Source organism: Protopterus annectens, chromosome 7.part0, assembly GCF_019279795.1.
Source record: "Protopterus annectens isolate FY-2018-M chromosome 7.part0, PAN1.0, whole genome shotgun sequence".
Lineage (NCBI taxonomy): Eukaryota > Metazoa > Chordata > Ceratodontiformes > Protopteridae > Protopterus > Protopterus annectens.
Genome location: NC_056739.1, coordinates 1,159,389,959 through 1,159,410,998, shown reverse-complemented (window position 1 = coordinate 1,159,410,998; position 21,040 = coordinate 1,159,389,959). Strand labels below are relative to the sequence as shown.

Here is a 21,040-nt window from a genome sequence, read left to right as displayed (position 1 = left end):
GAAATGGTCTCAGGATCAGCAGCAGGATGAAGGGTGGTTAACCCGAAAGCTTTGCTTCTATTAAACCTTTTGGCGTATAAGTGTATTGGATTCTTGGAACTTGAACTTGTTGTGTTGCTATTCTCAGCCTGAGGTAAAGTGTCAGGGGCCAGGCTAGATTCCAAGAAGGCATCATCAACAATGTCCAGTACAGGAGGGATAGCTAAAGGCCTGTGTTGAGGTAGGAGTAAGAATTCCCTAACCTCTTTTTGGAGTCGGAGTAATCCTGGCTTTCCCAGCGGAAATACTCCCTAAGAGTATACAAAGTTTCACCAAAAGAGAAATCCTCTGGAGGGGAAGCAGAGGAAATGGAGTCCTCTGCATCAGAATCTTCATAGGTAGATAAGGGCAAATCCTGGTCATTAGAAAAAACAAAAATTTCAGAATCCTGATCAGAAGAATCAGAAGGAAAATCAGTTCTAGGTCTCTTATGAAGGGTGGCTTCCCCTGATTAGAGTAATAAGGTGTTCAGCCATTTTTATCATTTGTTTTTTAGGCATAAGGGCCTAGCCATGCAGTCTGAGCGTCGGTTTTCCAGGCGTGGATCGAGTTTTAGACCTTAAAGAAGAAGATGGCGTCAGTTTAATATGCAAGTCAGTAGGCCTGAGTACACCCTCAGAAGTCGGTGCCTGTACAGCAGCTCCGGACCCATCCAAGGTAGAGACATCCGCAGGTTCCATAGTCGAAGAAGCATCTCGTGGCATACCGGACTCCAAATGGGTCTCAGTAGAGGCCTGCAAATCTGAAGTAGCGGGTATCAGGGGCTGCGAAAGCACCTCACTGAGTACCGGCGAACTGGCGACTAGCTTAACGGAAGTGTCATTGGCAGCTTTGGACCTATGCAGTCTGTCTCTGTTTTATCTTTGCATTTTTTTGGAATGTCGGTAGTCGGGTGACTTAACGAAGCCATTTCTGGATAATTGAACCAAGTACCAAAATATTTAGATGCAAAAATGAACCGACGACAAATAGTTTGAGGTTTGAATAAGGCACAAAACCAACAGCGAGGGACATTGTGGTCTAGGCCAAAGCAAGGAATGCAGTACGAATGAAAATCTTTAAGAGGTATTTGCTTTTCACAAGTAACACAATTGTTAACTTTTACTGACATCGGTTTAGAGCAAGAAAAAGGATCCCCAATGGGGTACTTAGCTTTGTTGAAGACTTCGGATCTGAAACATGAAAATTTCAGGAGTCGGCAGACCAGCACTTGTGAACTGCTTCTGCTTTGGGCACCGCACAGCAAGAAAGACTGATGTAATGACATCGGCTGCATGCTTTATACCCCTGACTACCTGATGTCATGGAAGATGAGACAGCAACCGATGCAGGACCCAAAACTTTGATAATCAGGCCGACTGAGGGCTACCTGCAAGCAGATAACCCAAATGTAATGACTGCAACAGTGAAACATGAAGAAATCATGCAAACTCCAAACAGGCACTGGTCAGAGGTCAAGAACGAACCTTGTACCTTGTGCATGAGAGGCAAAGACCTTAACCACTAAGCCATCTGGTCTGAGCCATCTGAAGATAGTCAGATACCCTTCATAATCGATGCCAGCAACAACCTGCTCACCACCCCAAAGGACATCAAAGGCAGATGGAAGGAGTATTTCCAGCAACTTCTGAATGAAGAAAACCCCACAGAAACTGTATTGCCCCAGAAACAGCCTACGATGAGAGAAGAAGAAGAGGGACCCTAGTAGAAGCAAGAACAGCACTAAGGAAGATGAAGTCAGGGAAAGCAGCAGGCTCAGATGAGGTCACAACTGATATGATAAACACGCTGGGTGAGACAGGGGAGAAATGGCTCCTGAGGGTACTATTAGCAGTATGGAGAGAAAGGCGTATCCCAGATGACTAGAGGATAAGCAAACTCGTGCAAGTGTACAAAAACAAATGGGACATTCACAACTGTGGGCAGTACAGATGCACCAAACTCCTATTACATTGCATAAAAGTTCTGGAGAGGGTGACTGATAAACAGATACACACAGTAGTAGAATGTAAGATGGGAGATGAGCAGTTTGGATTCAGATCAGGATGCAGCACAACTGACCCAATGTTTGCATTGAGACAGATACTTGAGAAGAAGCTAGAGATGAGGAGAGAGTCCAACTGGGAATTCCTAGACTTGGAGAAAGCATATGACAAGATCACAAGAAAGCTGATCTGGGCAGTTCTGTGGTGGTTTGAAGTCCCAGAAACATTGGTAGGATTAGTGCAAGCTATGTACAAGGACCCAATGACTCAAGTACGAACAGTGTTTGGCCTCACAAAGGGGTTCCCAGTGGGAGTGGGTGTACATCAGGGTTCAGCTCTGAGCCCACTGCTGTTCATACTGGTGATGGACTACATTAGCAAACAGGTTGGAGGGGACGGATCAACAAAGCTGCTGTATGCAGACGATTTGGCAGTACAGGCAGACTCTGAGCTAGAGCTTCAGCAAAGGATAGGAGAATGGAATGCAAATCTGAAGGCACATGGGATAAAACTAAGCACAGACAAGACGGTGGCAATGGCAGCAAATTGGGGAAATCAGAAGAAGCTGAGACTAGAGACAGAAGGAAAGACGGTGGAACAGGTAAACAGCTTCAAGTATCTGGGAAGAGTAGTTGAGGAGAAGGGTAGTCTGAATGAAGAAGTGAAAGCTAGAATCAGAGGGGTTGCAGCCAACTGGCATAGATTATCAGGTGTAGTCTATGATAGAAGAATGCCAAAGAAACTGAAAAGGTGTCCAAGACAGTGGTGCGACCAGTACTACTGTATGGTACAGAAACCTGGGCAGTAAAGGCAGAACAACTGAAGAAGCCAGAGGTGATGGAAATGAAGTGCCTGAGAAAGGTGGTAGGATGCACACTGTGGGACAGACAAAGAAATGAGGACATAAGAGCAGAAGCCAAATAGCTCCAATTGCAGAAAATATCAAAGAGAACAGATTATGGTGGTTTGGACACGTGTAGAAAAGCAGAAGACAATCTGGTGAGGAAGATTTGGGACAGACAGGAAGAAGGTAAGCGGAAGTGAGGACATCCAGCAAAGAGGTGAATGAATTGTGTGAAAGAAGATCTGCGACAGTCAGGCATGAGTGTTGAAGAAGGCAGGAGTGTGGCACTGAGTTGGCGACAGTTAACGAGATACCCCGACCCTATGTAGAAAAATGGGAAAAAGGGGGCTGATGATGATGACTCGGAACAGGCACACATCAAGTGCTGGACTTGTTTTGCAATGTCTTGACTAAATGAAGTGTCTGATGACCATTTTGGTAATGGGGTAACTGGCTGTTGAATGCACTGTTCCTCAAGGAGAAGGGGCTAAGATGCAAAACTTGGGGCTTGAGAATAGATGTTAAGATAGTAGCCTTGATAGTGGGTGTGCATAAGCATGCACTCAAGTATGATTTAACAATCCCCACCAGTGATGTGGTTCACTAACACTCTTACCAAAGGGGTGTGGTGACGTGGTCCAATCTTACCCCCACAGCTTAGTGCCATCATAAATATCCTCAGAGCCAGAATGCATGCAAAGTCAAAAGCCTCAAGGCCTTCTGAATAATGGCCCCTCCATATGGCTCTCACCTCTGTGGCTCTGTAGACTCAATACCACATTGAAACAAAAAACATTTAGATAGAAAAAAAAACTACTGACATCTATTTATTACTCTGACTGAATAATGACAGACTGGAATACAATAACATGTGAATTAGCCTGTCATGAGATAATGAATTTTATCTGGAAGTAGTTGTGAATAAGGGGATTTCATGCAATGTCGAGAATAAGTCAAGGAACAATATCAAAGTCTAAAACCCATTAAAATGCACTGCTCCTTGTAAAAGTAGAGATGTTAATATCTGTGGGCAGTGGTAACAGTACACAATGCCACAGCAGATCAATTCATTGTTTTTCTTTAACTTTTTTCTCCTGTTGATATTGGCGGAGGGTGAGTCCATGAATGACAGAAGCAATTACAAGTCTGTGGCCATTATTTCTTGAACTTTTTTTTCCCATCACAGAGGTGACTGCAAAAAACAACTATATTTATCTGTGGGCAGTGGTTACACTGCACACTGTCCGCAATAGAGATTCATTAATTATTTTTACTTTGCTTTCCCAAAGCAGAAATTACATTAACTGGGGGGGGGGGGGGGATTTCTCCCCTGGATGACAGCAGCTACCTATATACCTCACTGTGAACATGCTCTTATCTTTAGGGATGGCATTTCTCTGTCAGGATATATGATTCATTCCATTACTCATGCAGAAGTCTAATCCTATTTTCAATACCTTTTTTTCATAAACTTCTCAACTTATACATACATCCAGTGTTTTGAACTACTGCCATGGCTACCTGGATGGATTTTTCTTATTTAAGGCAACAGCACAAACAAGGTGCCCAGACGAGTCCAAGGATCCAAAGAGATGTAACGCACTTTATTTAAAACAAATAACAAGCGTTTTCGCTTCTGTTAAAACGGAAGCTTCTTCAGCATAAAAAGAGCGCAAGCTCACAGTATTTAAAAGCTAGTAAGTGACATGTTATTGATGTCACCCAAATTAAACCATTTAAAATACATTTAAAGCAAAATGCCACAATGTAACTTTAGTTTTAGAAAACCAAACGAGTATACATCTAAAGTTGTGTATATACTCGTGTGTGTGCGGGTAAATCAAGCAACCAAGAAAAATTGTCAACATTGCTAGAAACTATAAAACAAGTAGCAAAATTTAAAGCAGCAAAGCAAACACGCTGCCTAACCACTTTTTTAATTAAATGTCCTGTGCATAAAGAGGAACAAACAGCTATAAACATGTATAAAATTAACATTATGACTGTGCTAACGTGGTTCTTAAAACACATGTAAAAAGTGTTGTATAAACAATAGTAAAACATTGCCCAGAAGGAAATATTATAATTGTCATTAAGAAACCTTTTACAAGGGACCACTTAACAAAAGGCTAAGAGATTAATACCCAAAAGTGGGTAAATACTGCCCTATTCTAACATGATTAATGAAACTCATGTAAAAAACTATGCTAACACAGCAGTTACCTGAGATAGGTTCTATACTTTAAAATAGAAGCAATATTACAGTTGTCATTGAGACCCGGGTAGGAGAAAGCATCTAATAATAGTTGCCACTCTAACTCATGGGTCTCTAAAATTAAAGATTGCGGGCCACCCCTAACGTCACATTTTACATTGTCAATGCCCATAAATTTGAAATTGTGGCCGCAGTTGTTCAGAATGTGCTTAGAGAGGGCATTATCGCTCCTCTTGTTCTTAATAGCGTATAAATGTTGGTAAATACGGTCCCTAAATCGGCGATCCGTCTTACCAACATAAAATGCATAACAGCATTCACAAAAGGCCACATATACAATAGATTTGGTGTTGCAGTTGATCTTATGGTTGATAGCAAACTTCCTCTTACCAATGGAAAAGGAATTTCCTACACGTAAATGTGTACACCATTTACAACAACCACAAAGGTATGTCCCCTTATGTCTAACCATAAGGTCAACTGACCTGTTTCTCTGTAACATGTCTTTAAGGTTATAGCCTCTCTTAAATGTGAAAACCGGGGTAGTGCCCAACCTTTCATGGAGCCCAGCATTAATGATGAAATACCAGTTCTTACGGATGATTGAACATAAAGAACCAGAATGTAAATTAAACGGAGAAATAAAGCCAGTAGAGAGGTTTGACCTATTACAGACGTTGAAAGCGTCGACATTATTGTCAGTAATGGTAATTGAACTCCCTAACTGGCTCGGAGAAAATACACAATTTTCAACTGAGTATGCCTGCTCATTAGGTAATAGCAATGGCAAATAAGTTCCGTTCAACCGTTTAGTTGACACTTCACCTATTAGATCGAAGATGAGTTCTTCAGGGTATCCGCGGTTTAAAAACATATCCAACAGTAGTGAACATTCTTTGTCAAACGCATCCTCGGTGCTGCACATACGGGCAGCCCTGACCAGTTGCCCCTTGACAATAGAACGCTTCTGCCTCCAGGGGTGGCAACTTGTAAAATGCAAAAAAGAATTGCAATAAGTTGCCTTCCTGAAAATAGATGAACAAAATCTGTTGTTACTAATGTCTTTAACCAATTGGACGTCCAGATAGTCAATCTCAAAGGATGAAAAGTGGTGAGTGAATTTCAAAAAATCTGTTGAAGAGTTCATGTGTGCTAACAAGTTCAAGGCATCAGCCTCACTCCCTTTGAATAGCACAAACACATCGTCAAGAAAACAAGTGTAGATCTTAGAGCACTCCACGAAAATTGAATGGTTGAACAGGAACTTGTTCTCCCAGTAGGCAACAAACATGTTAGCAACACTGCTGCCGCATGGGGAACCCATTGCTATGCCTTTCTTTTGGAGGTAGTAGTGGCCATCAAAGATAAAGAAATTAGAGGACAAAACTATGTCAAGCAATACTGTGACCAGGTAGATGTCATTATCGGACGCTCCGCATTCCCGGAGCATGAGTTCAATCCATTCGACAGCCTCCTCGTGTGGTATTGATGTATATAAATCAACAACATCGATGGTCAAAAAGTTGAGGCTGCTGTCGAATTGGACTTCATTAATCAAACTCAGAAAGGACCATGAATCCTTACAGATTTGGAGGATAGTTTTCAAGTATTTACTGATAATGCTGTCAATAAGACGAGCACAAGGATGTGTGATGGAACATCTACCATCCACTAAGGCACGCATAGGTGGATCAGTGAGGCTTTTATGAATTTTAGGGATCCCGAACATAACTGGTACCCTGGGGTAGGAAATGTTAATGAAGTTGTAAGTATCAATGTTAATCCTTCCCTCAAGGTACAGGTCCCTAAAACAGCCTCTAATTCTATTATAAGTGCCCGTTAATTCATTTAACGAGGAGCTTTCATAGGCTGGTGAATCTATTACCTTCAACATACGAGTAGAATATTCCATCCTATCAAAAATAACTAAACCCCCGCCCTTATCTGGTTTGATAACTCTCACAGCCGAGCTACAAATTTTATTCAAGGCCAAAAGCTGTTCAGCAGTGATATTTCAACTACTCCCATCATCTCTCAATGTTGTATATAACTGCCTAAAATCCAATTCACATGCTTTCTCAAACGTGAATAGACTAGGGTGTAAGGGAGGGTTGAAGGAACTAGTTAACTTCAAACTAGGTGCGTTCCCAACAAGGTCATTGTTGAAAAAAAACATTCAAATTGAGCTTACGCACAAAGAGTTTTAAGTCCATCAGCGTTTTGGCTAGCCTGAATTTGTAATCAGGTACAAAATTCAAGCCTTTAGCCAATAGTTCAATTAGTTCATCATCCACAATGACATCTGAAAAATTGTAAATGAAAAAGTCCCCTTTAACATTGGACAACACTGACGGAGTTGTCCCAACACCAGCTACTTCACCCGGTGATATGCTGATAGATTCCATAAAAGGTTCAATCAGTTCCAGTTCTTGTTCCTCTGAAAGCGATTGCTGTTCCTCCCTAAAAAAGGCTTTTGATTATTGTTATTGTTTTTCTTATTAAATGATTTTATCCTATTGCTTCTCCTAGGGCCTTGCACATCGCCTACTACACCACCATCAACGCTGCCGAAACCTGCATCAGTGAGAGGTTGTGTACCCCCCTCGCCATTAGAATTTTCCAACACTTGTGAATCTCTCTCTGCATGGTTGCCTAGTTTGTTAGTCTTTTTAAACAGGTTAAGGTAGGCAGAACTGGCCTGATAGGCTTGTCTGTCCCTCGAAAGCTTTTTGACCTTGTTAGCTTTCAATTTGACTAGCACTGTATCAATGCTAGTAAAAGTCCGGTTATAATCATATTTATATCTATAAAAGTTCACATCAGCTTTAATACTGTCATCAAGTTTAGAGGCTTCGTCAAGTAAGACAGTGATGTGTTTAGAATAGTTCTTAACCATCAACTCTAAGAGTTCAGCCCCTTGTTTGTTAAAGAGGGCTTCTAGTTCTGACAAAAAAGTAGAGTCAGTAAATAAACCTGTGGGTGTGAATGAACTGCGAAGTCCCTTGGGTATAACCCCTTCCTTTAAACACTGTTGGAAGTAAGAGACTTCCAGTTGGAGTTTCTTAATTTTTATAGTGTACTGTCCAGTACTTTCAAATTGACTGAAATACTATCAGTAGTGTTACCTGGGTTAGGAGAATCCGTCACCGAAGAGCCCAAACCTGCTAGGCTGCCGAAAGAAAAGGCAGCAGAGTCTTTTGCCCATTCGGACATGGAGGGCATCCCAATAAGTGAGTCGGCTTCACCAGCCCGTTCTTGAGTACCAGAGTGCAAAGCGGTGTTAATTTGAGCCACGACGTTAACACCGCCATTCCTGTTGTTACTGTTATTGCCAGTATTAGAGGAAACAGGACCCCAGGCGTTATGAATCGGCCCCGCCAGAATCGACCTTGCCGACCCAGATAATCCAGGCGAGCCAGACGCCAACATCCGTGGTGCTTGACCAGGTGGAATATCCATGTTACTGGCTCCAGACGTATTGCAGTTACCATCCGGCACACATGAAACATTAATCCGCCCTTGACTGCCACTGTTTTTCTCAATATGATCCAACCTGGAGTTAATAGAGTCTAGCCGTTGAGAAAGCGCTACCATAAGCGCTTGAATGTTAGCTTGATCATGGAGATTGTCCGCACTGTTAGTGCCGAAGATGTTAGGTGAACCCGGACTCGACGGTACACCTGAAGGCATACTACTCGACTAAAAAAGAAAACTCAAACTAAAACAACACAAACAAGGTGCCCAGACGAGTCCAAGGATCCAAAGAGATGTAACGCACTTTATTTAAAACAAATAACAAGCATTTTCGCTTCTGTTAAAACGGAAGCTTCTTCAGCATAAAAAGAGCGCAAGCTCACAGTATTTAAAAGCTAGTAAGTGACGTGTTATTGATGTCACCCAAATTAAACCATTTAAAATACATTTAAAGCAAAATGCCACAATGTAACTTTAGTTTTAGAAAACCAAACGAGTATACATCTAAAGTTGTGTATATACTCGTGTGTGTGCGGGTAAATCAAGCAACCAAGAAAAATTGTCAACATTGCTAGAAACTATAAAACAAGTAGCAAAATTTAAAGCAGCAAAGCAAACACGCTGCCTAACCACATTGTGGCATTTTACTTTAAATGTATTTTAAATGGTTTAATTTGGGTGACATCAATAACACGTCACTTACTAGCTTTTAAATACTGTGAGCTTGTGCTCTTTTTATGCTGAAGAAGCTTCCGTTTTAACAGAAGCGAAAACGCTTGTTATTTGTTTTAAATAAAGTGCGTTACATCTCTTTGGATCCTTGGACTCGTCTGGGCACCTTGTTTGTGTTGTTTTAGTTTGAGTTTTCTTTTTTAGTCGAGTATTTAAGGCAACAGAGTCAAAATGCAAATATTATACTGCTCTTAAAGGTGAAATGCTGTATGAATGATCAAGCTTTCCAAACTGGACTACATTCTTGAACTTTGTCTACAAAGCACTTCATGGCAACATAATACTGTAGTAATCAAGCACAAGAAATGAACATGCTGCTGCACTATCGGTATTTTGAAGCATGCTTGTCTTTGTTAAGAAGAACTGAAACATTATCTATTTTAAGGAAACAAAAGCTAAGCTGGTTATTGTACATGTATGCAGTCATACAGGTAGAAATAATTTCCTTTCTTTTTTCAAATGTTAACAAAGATCACAATTTCTAGCAACAAAGTGATACTATATATGTGGTAATGTCAAATAACAGTTTATTACAAATAAAAAGTTTACCTTGCCCAAAGGTATAAACATGGCCATCTTTTGTCAGAGCAACTGAAAACTGAGTGCCACAAGCAACCTTTTTTATTCCAATACCGCACAGAATGTCGACTTTCTAAAAAAAAAAAAAAAAAAAAAAAAGAATTACAATTCAGTTTTTAAAAGTATCATGAAACAAATAACACTCAGAAAATTTCAGACCAATCTTACTTGATCTATAATAAGATAGTTCTGCAAACCTGAATACCAAATAAAGCAGGCTGTGGTCTCAACAGAGCTGATGTCATAATGAACCATTACAGAATGGGCAAGCTGTACATTGCCACTCTGATTGGAGAACAAATGTTCTCCAGCAGGGTGCTAATGTATGTGTTACATCCATTGAAAAATGAGTCCGCCGCTTTACGGCAACATATTAAGCTGCCATGAAGCTTGGACTTTAACAAATCTAACGGTCATTATTTTACGCTTGCTAAGCAGTGCTTTTGCTGTAAAAGAAACATTAAAAAAGAAAGAAAAGTGTATGCATGTTTCTGTCTGTGTGCTTGAGTGTATGCAAGCATGAAAGCAGAAGTGTGTTTGTGTGACACAGAAAGAGATCGATCAAGCAATGGTGCCTGAGTTAACAGGTATACAAACCTCTCAACTTCTTAGTTCAAGAAATAAAGTTGTCTATGTACATCCAACAAATGAATGCAACTTGTATTCACCCCTGTTTTGGAAATTTGGAAAGAAAACAGGAAGATTGATTGTTTGATTAATATTGGTTTCCAAAGCCACTTTAGCAAGAAAAGAAGGGTTAGTGTGCAGGGAAACCCTATCCTTATGAAAGACCATGTAAGGAACTTTAATGGACAAGGCTTGAAGTTCCGATACCCTCCTGGCAGAAATGATAGCCACCAAAAAAACAGTTTTCCAAAAAGGAATTGTAAATTGACTGATGCCGCTGGCTCAAAGGGAGGGGAGACTAGAGATTGCAGAACAAAAGTGAGATCCCAGGGAGGTGTTGGATCTTTCACTGGGAGTCGTAACAGAAAGGTTCCTTTAAGGAAGGTCTTACAAAGCCTGGAAGTGGCTAAGGAAGCCATGTTTTCCCCCACATGGAAGTTAGAGATGGCAGCCAGTTGGACTTTAACAGTAGAAGAACTAGCACCTTGGTGAAATATACAAGATAGAAATTCCAGAAAAGCCAGAACCAGAGCCGTAAAGGGATCTAAGTTCCGTTGAGAGGCCCAAATAGAGAAGCGTTTCCATGTGCCATGATATATCTTTCTGGTAGAAGACTTGTGAGCCGCCACCAGAATGGTTTTAACCAGAGAGGATAAACTGGGAGTCGTCATTTCTGGAACTGGAGCAGCCAAGCTGTGAGTTTCAGACTGTCCAGGTCTGGGTGAGGAATCCCCAAGGGGTGAGAAATGAGATCCAGGACCGGATCCAAGATCTGTGGTGAAACTACCAGGTGAGACCAAAGTAAGGGGAACCAGACTTGGCGAGGCCAGAATGGGGCAATGAGGATTACTGTGCTCTCCAGCCTGCAAGCTTTCTCAAAAAACTTTGGGATGAGAGGTAATGGGGAGTACGCATAAAGAAGACCGGGAGGCCAAGAATGATCCAGTGCATCTCTGGGGACTTCCTCCTGGGGGGGGGGGGGGTTCAGAGCAAAGAACCCGCTGCATTTCACATTGGAAGGAGATGCGAAGAGATCGCAGCAAGGCCGACCCCCCCACTGGAGGAAGACCTGTTCCGCTACTGAAGGATTCCGAGACCACTCGTAAGGCATCACAATAGTCCTGCTGAGCCTGTCCACCAGAATGTTTGACTGTCCCAGAATGTGCATTGCCACCAGAAAGTGGCCAGTGGAAACTGCCCATTCCCACACTCTCATGGCTTCTCAACAAACGGGGTAGGATATGGTTCCGCCCTTCCTGTTCATATACCAGATTACTGACATGTTGTCTGACTGAATAGCAATAGTCCCTAGAGGAAGATGGGCACGAAGGGCCTGCAACGCTAGAACCATCCTCATCTCCAGGACATTGATATGCAAATTGGTCTCGGAAGGGGGTCATGTGCCTTGGACTGTCCTTCCCGAGCAATGCCCCACCACCCTAGCTGGGAGGCAGCTGTGTTCACTGTGGTTGTGGGAAAGGATGGAAGAAAGTGCTGTCCCAGGACAAGTTCTGGGGAGAGAGTCCACCAGAGAAGTGACTCCCTGCAAACTCGGGATATGCATATCGGATGGGACAAAGGAAGGTCCAGAAGGGACCAATGAACTGCTAATGCCCACTGGAGGACTTTTATGTGAAGACATGCGAAGGGTAGAAGATTGATAGTGGCTGTCATGGAACACAGGGCCAGCAGAACTGCTTCTGCTGAGGGGAGCTGAGACTGAAGGATGTAAGAGCTGTGAAGTTTCAGATTGTTTACCCTTTCTGGGGTGAGATAGACTTTAATTTGTATGGTGTTTAGCCAAGCTCCAATGAAGTCTAAGCTCTGAACTGGAGTCAGATATTTGCTGAGGTTGATTGTAATACCAAGTCTATTTACTAGAAGAAGGAAGTAATCCCTGGCATGGCATAGTAGACGCTTGGTAGGGGCAGCAAGGAGCCAACCATCCAGGTAGGGATAGACCTGGATTCCCTGAAACCTCAGGTGGGTCTCTACCATCGCCATGACTTTGATGAACACCCTGGGGGCTCTGCTGAGACCAAACGGTAGGGCCCTGAATTGATAATAATTGGCCCCCAGCCGGAACTGAAGAAACCTGTGGCAGTGCCTGTTCATTGTGAAATGATAGTACACATCCTGGAGGTCGATCGAGCACATCCAATTCTCTGCTTGCAGGTAGGGCAGAATGGACTGAAGCGTGACCATCTGGAATTTCTCCTTGGCTACTGACAGGTTCAGAGTGGAGAGATCCAGAATGGGTCTTAGGTCCTCCGTTTTCTTTGGCACTAAAAAGAACCTGGAAGATGTGCCCGATCTGGACTGGTCTGGGGGGACGGGTTGGATGACTCGTTTTCTTAGCAGCTTTTCTATCTCCAGTGCTACTTCCTCCCCTTATGCTGGTGGAACATCTGGGAAGAGTTTTGGTGGGGGAGGTGGATCCACAAACGGGATGGAGTAGCCTCTGGATATGACTTGTAACACCCAACGGTCTATTGTAATGGACTCCCACTCCATTGGATGTAAAGAAAGACAGCCCCTGATTGCCTCCAGAGATGAGCATTCAGGCAACCCCTCAGGGCTGTTGCACAGGTCTGTCTGAGAATGGTTCTCGAGACCCGAAGTTCTTCAAACCCCCTCTGCCTCTGGGGGAAGAAGAGTCCTGAGTGTCCCGGGAGAACTGAGATTTCTGGAACCACATCTTCTTTGCCCCTCACTGATTCCTTGAGAAGGATCTTTAAGGAGTGGAGAAGCGGATCCAGACGGCAGACAGTGTCTTCCCATTCTACTCACTCTGGACTAGAGTCTCTTGCACGGACTTCCCAAACAGAGAAGAACCATCATAGGGGCATTAGCAAACAACGCCTTGAAGGATTTCGAAAATTGACAGAGTCAGGCATGGCGCCGCATGGCAACACCGGACCAAACCACCCTGGCGGCTCCCTTCCATGGCATGGAAAAGGAGGCGCATGGACGTACTCACAACTGCTTTCAGAGTGGCCACGTGCGCAGAGAACATCTTCTTGCCCTCTGTCGATGTGGGCTCTAGGGGCGACTCAGCGACTTCCCTGACTAAGTCACGTTGTAGTCGGATGACGTGTGCCATGTAATTCAGCGCCCTTATGGTGAAGGTTGTTGAAGCATAGTCTCTCTTCCCCAGATGATCCATCGTCCTCGACTCCCAGTCAAGAGGATGGCTCGTAGAGCTCTCCTGCGCAAGCTCTTTCTTGGTGGCAGCTTCCACCACCATAGCGTCTACTGGGGACCCCTTATTTCAGCTGGTCCTGTCCAGTGGGGGTGGGGGTGGGGGGGGGCTAAGCACTTTGTCTGGTCTTTTTGGAATAGGCTCCACGGTGTCCAGTTCCTTCCATGTTCTAGAGGTGATTAGGTCCAACAGTGGATCTGCAGGTGGGGACACCCAGGAGGTAGATGGGCCCATGCCAAATGCCTCTAGGAACACTGACTCGTCCAGGGTTGGTTTTAGGGTGGACCACCTCTTTGGCGTAGGGGTTCCATGATGTCTCAAAAGAAGGCATCCTCAGTGGGTGACCTGGGGGAACCTTCCCCTTCCTCTAAGTCAGTGCCATCTGTGAGGGACTCTAGGGAGGAGTCCAAGTGCCTCCTTTTACACTTTCATTTGAGAGGAGCCTCCTCAGTAGGACTCTCGGGGGGGGGGGGACTCGCAAACTTCTGGCTGCTCCCTAGTGGGTGCTCCATGAGGCAAAGCAAGCATGGGCAGTCTCTGACATGACAGGAAGGCCAGAGCCATACCCAGAACCAAGGGAGTCGGGATGGATTCTGAAGAGGAAACAGTCAGTGGTCGCGACCCACTCAAGAGGACCCTCTCCACCATGATAAATGCCGAAGGACAGTGGACATCCTGGGAAGCAAGTAAGGGAGCCGCTCCCCTTGGATCCAATGGGGGAGTCAGAGCCGAGCCTGCAGGAGCAGAGATACCAAGGGGGAGACTGCGCTCCGACAAACTCAGAGGCAACAGAACCTCCTTGGATCTGATGCCGAGGCTACGGCCCAGAGAGCTCGGATCTGACCCAGTCAGATCAGATACGCTCAAGGCAATGGCCAGCATCGAGGCACAGGGTACTGTCGGCGCTGACCCCCTGACCCAGAGAGCTCTCGGATCCAAAGACTCCAAAACCAAGGGTTGCATTGGAGAAGCTATGGGGGTGAAAAAGGGCTGCAAGCTCCCTGCTCCGGAGGGAGAGGGGGCTGGGATGACTTCCATCTGGATGTGGGTGAAGATGAACTTCATCATCCTGTCCATCTCTGACTCACTGAAGCCGCAGGTGGAACGTGAAGAGGAATCCACCAACACCGGCCAGGAGAGCCAGTGAGGGGAGGCTCTGAATGGGGCCTAGATACCTCCAGCTCCGGGGGAAAACCTGGGCAAACAGAGCCGAAGGGTACTGGGCCTAGGAAGAGTCCGAGATTTTAAAGGCGGCCTCGATGGAGCCGAGCGGTCCGGGGACTGCTTTCTAGGTCTGTCCTTGTGACGCTTTTCCCCATTCACAGGCCTCAAGACAGGAGGTTGAGTCCCAGAGGCCTGGCAAGGGGCAGAAACTGTAGTAAAAGTCACAGTAGTAGTAGCAGGGACAGCAGTCCCTGAAGCAAATAGTAGTCCTTTCATCATTAGTTAAGCCCTCCTGTCCTTGAGGGCTCTAAGATTGAAGCCCGCACAAATAGAGCAGGCTGTATCTAGGTGAGCCACTCCTAAACACACTACACACAGAGTGTGGCCATCCGCTGGAGAGAGCTTATGGCCACACTCTGTACATTTTCTGAAGGCAGGCTTGGGGTTCTCAGCCATGTTCAGAAGGAAGCCCAACACTCACAAACCCACACACACGCTTACTTACTGAAGGGGTAGAGGAAGGCCAAAGAAGGGACAACATTAAATGATAAAAAAAAAAAAAAAAAAAAAAAAGTTTAGAGTTTAACAACCGATGACCAACGCGAGGTAGGGGAGGTTGAAAACTGGATATAGGGAAATCCTACTCTAACAGTAAAGGGAAAAAGTATCACTTATCCAAATAAATTGCCTGGAGCTCAGTGACCACGATGCTTAGCTTTTCAGTGGCAAACAAGATCTAAGGGAGGGAAAGAAGGAGACAGAGGGCATTATGGGTAAGGGGAGGAGCTTGGAGTTCGGATCAGATGCTAGTGATGTGGCCGTCTCAGATCCGATCCAAATCCGAATACCCACAGGTTGAAGACCAAATGAAGTAAACTATTTCAGATCTAACGGTTATGGATGGCATGGATGTAGGCTCAGGATATGTGTTAACTCATATTATGAGAGCTTTAGATATACAAAATATCATTAGGAAGCATTGGTATATGTTATCTTCTTTAGAGAAGCTGGAGGACTAGATCAGTTTTTACAGGAACCCCACTTGAGTTTCAGAAATAGATTCATAGATTATTACTAGGCTAACTGCCCTCATGGACCATTTTTAAGCCTAGCTAATTACCCCTGTGAGAATCAAACACTGCACCTTGTGTTTTTAAGGTAAACACCTTAACCATTACACCACCCTCCCGCCTAATAATAATAATAATATTAAATAATAGGAATAATTAAATAATAGGAAATGAAAACAGATTCTTTGTTATAAGGTGCAGCAGAATTACACTGATGCTAGGTACAACCATGTTATAAACGTGCTTTTTGTAAATTCGTTTATAGAAGTGGAAAGTTTAATCATCCCCTTTTAAATAAAGAAATTAGTCTACGTCAATATGTGGACTGTGGTAGTGAACACCTGGTATACATAGCGCTATGTGAGGAATGTCCAGACTTCTACATTGCTAAAAGTAATAAACAATTAAAAGAAAGGATATGTCAACATCTATCGGATATTAGGCAAGAAGTAAGCATAAATGCTTTACACAAGCACTGCAGTAATAACTGTCCTTAAACAAAATATTAGAAAGGGTGACATTGTTCTTTAACTGAGAGAGGAAGAGTATAGGTGGATTTCCTTTTTTAAGCTGACCACACCCCCAGTTTAAATGAAGTTGTGTAAATTAAATCTATTTTGAAATGCAAACATTTTAGATAAAAGTGTAATTTTATTGGATGTTTTATAACATTTGACTATGACCATTTGCTATTTAATGAGTATTACATTTGAAAGAAACCTTTTAATACCTGATGAAGCAGTGGTATGATGTGAAAAGTCTGCATTTTGCTTTTTATTAAACTCTGGGAATTTAACTGAGCCATTGGTATTTTTTATAAGTTCTGGCTTGATTCCTACTTAAGCTACTTTTATTTGCTATACTTATGCGTCTGAGGAACCTCTGCAGAGGGAAGGTCTAGAGATGACTCGGAAGGCTAGTATGAGCTGGCTGTCTCAGCAGGACAGACTGTGCAGGATTAGGGCTCAGGGATATCAGTTGTGGAGCACAAGACAGGTAAGGATGTCTGCTCTCCAGCCTTGGATAGAGATCTCTCCACTGCCTCAAAGGTAGAAGCCAAGGGGGAACACAAACTCACTCCAGCAGAAACCGAAGTTATACACCAGTATGACTACCTCGACTCTGCTCTGATACTGGAGCTGAGCTCTCTAATGCCAAGGCTCTGGAGGGGAAGGGATGGCTCCAAGAGCTTTGGAGTTGAACTCTTACCTTCAGACTCTGCATTGAAGCTTCTTCTCCGAGAACCTTCTTGCTCTGAAGAAATTGGAGCCAGCTGGGTCAGAGATGATGCCAGAGTTGAGAATGACCACAACTATGGATCTGACGTGGACAATCTGGAAGAACTTGGCTTCAACATCCCCAAACCTGGAGATTAGATTGGAGTTAACAGTAGTCATCGATATGGGAAGGGGTCCAAAGCTCACAGGTCCAATGGCAGACAGAGGTAGAAGAAATACAAACTGCATTTGGGTCCTGAGGAACATCATTATCATTCTATCCACATCAGCTTCTGGTAGACCTGATGGATCTTAAAAACGAAGATGTGGAAGGTGTCCTCAAAGATCACTGTAAGCAACACTCCTGTAGAAAGGGTGACCGTAGCCTAGGAGAAATTGGATTCAGGGAAAACCTCAGCCTCAGTAAGGTAGGAGTCTTCAACTGGACTGGAACTGGATTTGAAACATTAAAAGAATCCAAAGACTTGGATATTTTTGCCACCACCAAAGAAAAAACTGGATGATGGAGAGCAATTAAGGGGTTGCTTCCTCGTCTTTTTGCCCTTTTCCTTGGGTCTGTCGTTCTGGTCCCCTTGTATTGTATCCAAGAACTTTTTCCTGGATGGAGAATCTCCAGAGGCAGATTTCAAAGAGTCAGGAGGAAAGAGACCCTTAAGCATGAACTTGTTCTGACATTCAATCACTGCTTGATGACCAAATGCTGTGCAAATACAGCAATCTTCTGCTAAATCAGCTACTCCTAAACAAAATACATACATGCAATGGGATTTGGCATCTTATAGCTGCAAGACATACTTCTCCTAAAACCAGCAGTTTGTCTGACAGCCTCTGTAAGAGAAAAAGCAAAAGCACAGAAAACACTACTAGCAATGATTAAAAAAAAAAAGAATACACGAAGACAGAAAGATTGCTGTAAAGTTTTTTTATCAGGGAAGGCAGATAACTGCAGCTAAGGAGTCAGTAACGTTGAGAGAAGACTACTCCTATAAATAATATGGAGTGGGATGGTAGGCAGATAACACTGCAGCTAGGGAATGTGTAATGTTGAGAGAAGACTACTTTAAATGACATGACTTGGGAGAGTATCTGATTACTACTGTGAGCAATTCAGGTATGGGTTCGGGGGAAGAGACAACACACAGAGCAGCCTACATTCAGGTTAGAAATAACAGCAACCACAACTGATTTTTAAGGCAGCAGGTGAAATGGCCACATTTTCAGATGAAGAATGAATGCAAAGTTAAGCATGGAAAGTTAACTACAACTCTTTCTAACATTTTTTTTGTCAAGCATGGAAATCTAAATCATTTTAACGAGTGTTTTTGTTTGCAACTAACCTGTGGAGATGACTTAGCTGTGGAATTTCCCAGACCGAGTTTCCCATAGTCTCCATCACCAAAGGCCCAGACCATCAGTCCATCAGCTGACACAGCCAGAGTGTGATTTAAGCCACAGGCAACCTGTTGGGACATTAAAACAACATCAGTTATTTACACTAATTACCTGTCATACCCATCAAACAGAACAAATGTGAATTACATGCTGTCCTAGGTACTTAAAAGAAAAAAGCCCCTAAATAGTCAAGACTAAAAGGTATTTGGACCATAAAACTGCTTTCTTTTCATACAATGAAAGGTCTAGATAACTCAGTGGAGTTAACTCTTGCAGCTCCTGTTGTGTCACACATAAGTGGTTGCTTCATGCCCTTTATACTCTTGCTCACCTAGACAAATCTGTGTGAGATCACATACAAGTAGAAGTAAATGTATTCCTGACAGACAATTATAGAGAGGAAAAAGGGAAAATGTTTTTAAAAGTAACAATCTTGTCTGTACCAATGCTCATTTTATGCAGAAATAGCATACTTTGGAGTTTATTTTATCCACAAAAAAATGCCCTGTGAAAAAAAAGTATTCAGATACGATTTTCTTTTCTCTTCCTTCAATGCACTTTCACTCACCATAGTATGACATCATCTTGTTTCTCTTGTTTAAATATATATCCTATTACCTTTTAGTTTAAGTAACCTATGAATGAAAACATGCAATACCTTTGTATCCAAGTTTTTTAACAGACCTCTATGCAATATTAGTATTTTTATTTAACAAAGTCATTTCATATCAAGAAGTTGAACTCTACTAATGTGTCAGCTAAACATGTTTCTTTAATGGGTATATCTCATACTTTTAATTTTTTTTGTTTTACACTTAACTGATATTGAAATTAGGGTGATATTGTGAATAAAACAGAAGCCTGTGAATATGAATGGATTAGCAGGCTTAATGCACTGAATACACATGGTATAACTGAGTTTTGCCTATTAAAACTTATTTTGAATCTGAAAAAGTTAAATCACTGATCATGTCATTAATTTAATTTATATAAGGAATATATGTTGGCGCTTTTAAAATACTTGATAAAGCGTGTTTTGTATGTGAAAGCTTGATTTAATAAATATTCACACTGTCGTGAACTATTCTGTTTATGTTGTTTTATTACTCTAAAAAAAGAAGTTATGTACCTACCATAACGTTCCATGCTAGTTGTCTTCATCTCCCCTTCTTTCTTGCTTGTTGGGATTGGAGCCTATCCTCGGCTCCGACTCGGCCATCTTCTATAGCTCGAGAGCTGTTTACTGGCTCGAGGCTACCCCTTATCCCAAGATGCCTAGCGCTGGCTACACAGATCTCGTTTGAAATAGCTAACCCAAGCCATAGATATAGAATGAAACCCCTCCAAGTAGAAGTTTAAGCCTACCTGTCATAAACTCTAAGTCAGTAGAGGAAACCACCAGAGAACACTCAGCCAGTGAAACCTGAACTCCTCTTGGTCCAATGGGACAGGGGGATGGAGGGGGTGACGCAAGAAAGAAGGTGAGATGAAGACAACTAACATGGAACATTATGGTAGGTACATAACTTCTTTATGTTAAGTTGTCTATCTCGCCTTCATTTCTTGCTTGCTGGGACAGCGTCCCTAGCACCTACGATCCTGGGTGGCTCATTGGAACAGACTCTTCAGAACAGTGGAACCAAAGTTAGCTCTACTCCTGGAGACCATGTCTAACTTGTAATGAGAAATAAAAGTATGAGGATTTGCCCACGTGGCAGCGGCACAGATAGAGTCCATGGGCAACCTAGCCTGGAAGGCTACAGAGGTGGCCATAGCCCTAGTAGAATGACCTTTCGGTTTGATAGACAACTCTTTGTTTCTTAGTTGGTAGATGAAGGTAATAATGTGAGACAACCACCTGGACAGAGTCACTTTGGAAACTGGAAGACCCTGTTTGCCCCTAGCATAGGAAAGGAAAAGTTGGTCCAACTTGCTTATATCCTTCGTTCTATGTAGGTAAAAACGCAATTGTCTATGAACATCCATTTGGTGCAATTTGTATTCTGCCTTGTTGGTGTGGTTAGGGAAAAACACAAGGAGGTCTATAAATTGGTTTAGGTTATTCTCCGAGCAGACTTTCGGAAGGAAGGATTAGTTCTCAGTGCAACCCTGTCCTTATGAAAAACTAAGTACGGAGGACGAACACTCAGTGCCTGAAGTACCGAAACACGTCTGGCTGAGGTAATAGCTACCAGAAAGAGAGTTTTCCATGATAGAAACTTAATGGAGCAGGATGCAGCCGGTTCAAAAGGGGGCATAATCAAGGAGGCTAGTACCAAATTAAGGTCCCAAGGAGGAGGGTGATCTCTTACTGGGGGCCTAAGAAGAGTAGTCCCTCTGAGAAAGGTTTTACACAGCTTATGAGACATAATGTTTAGATTAGAAAAAACAACTTGAAAGTTAGAGATGGCCGCTAGTTGAACCCTGATTGTGGCAGAAGCAGAATGGAAAAGCTCTGTTAGGAACTCCAAGATTTCGT

At 43.0% G+C, this 21,040-nt stretch overlaps 1 protein-coding gene across 5 annotated transcripts in view; it reads right to left on the bottom strand.

Moving 5' to 3' along the window:
* Positions 1 to 21,040, bottom strand: part of HERC1 (HECT and RLD domain containing E3 ubiquitin protein ligase family member 1) — a 3,987,333-nt gene that overhangs the window by 452,902 nt on the left and 3,513,391 nt on the right. For all 5 annotated transcript variants that reach the window (XM_044077739.1, XM_044077741.1, XM_044077740.1 and 2 more), the window contains exons 67-68: positions 18,507 to 18,629; positions 9,839 to 9,941 (exon numbers count right to left, since the gene is read on the bottom strand). In XM_044077739.1, coding sequence (XP_043933674.1) covers positions 9,839 to 9,941; positions 18,507 to 18,629 — 226 coding nt within the window. The remainder of the gene's footprint in view (positions 1 to 9,838; positions 9,942 to 18,506; positions 18,630 to 21,040) is intronic.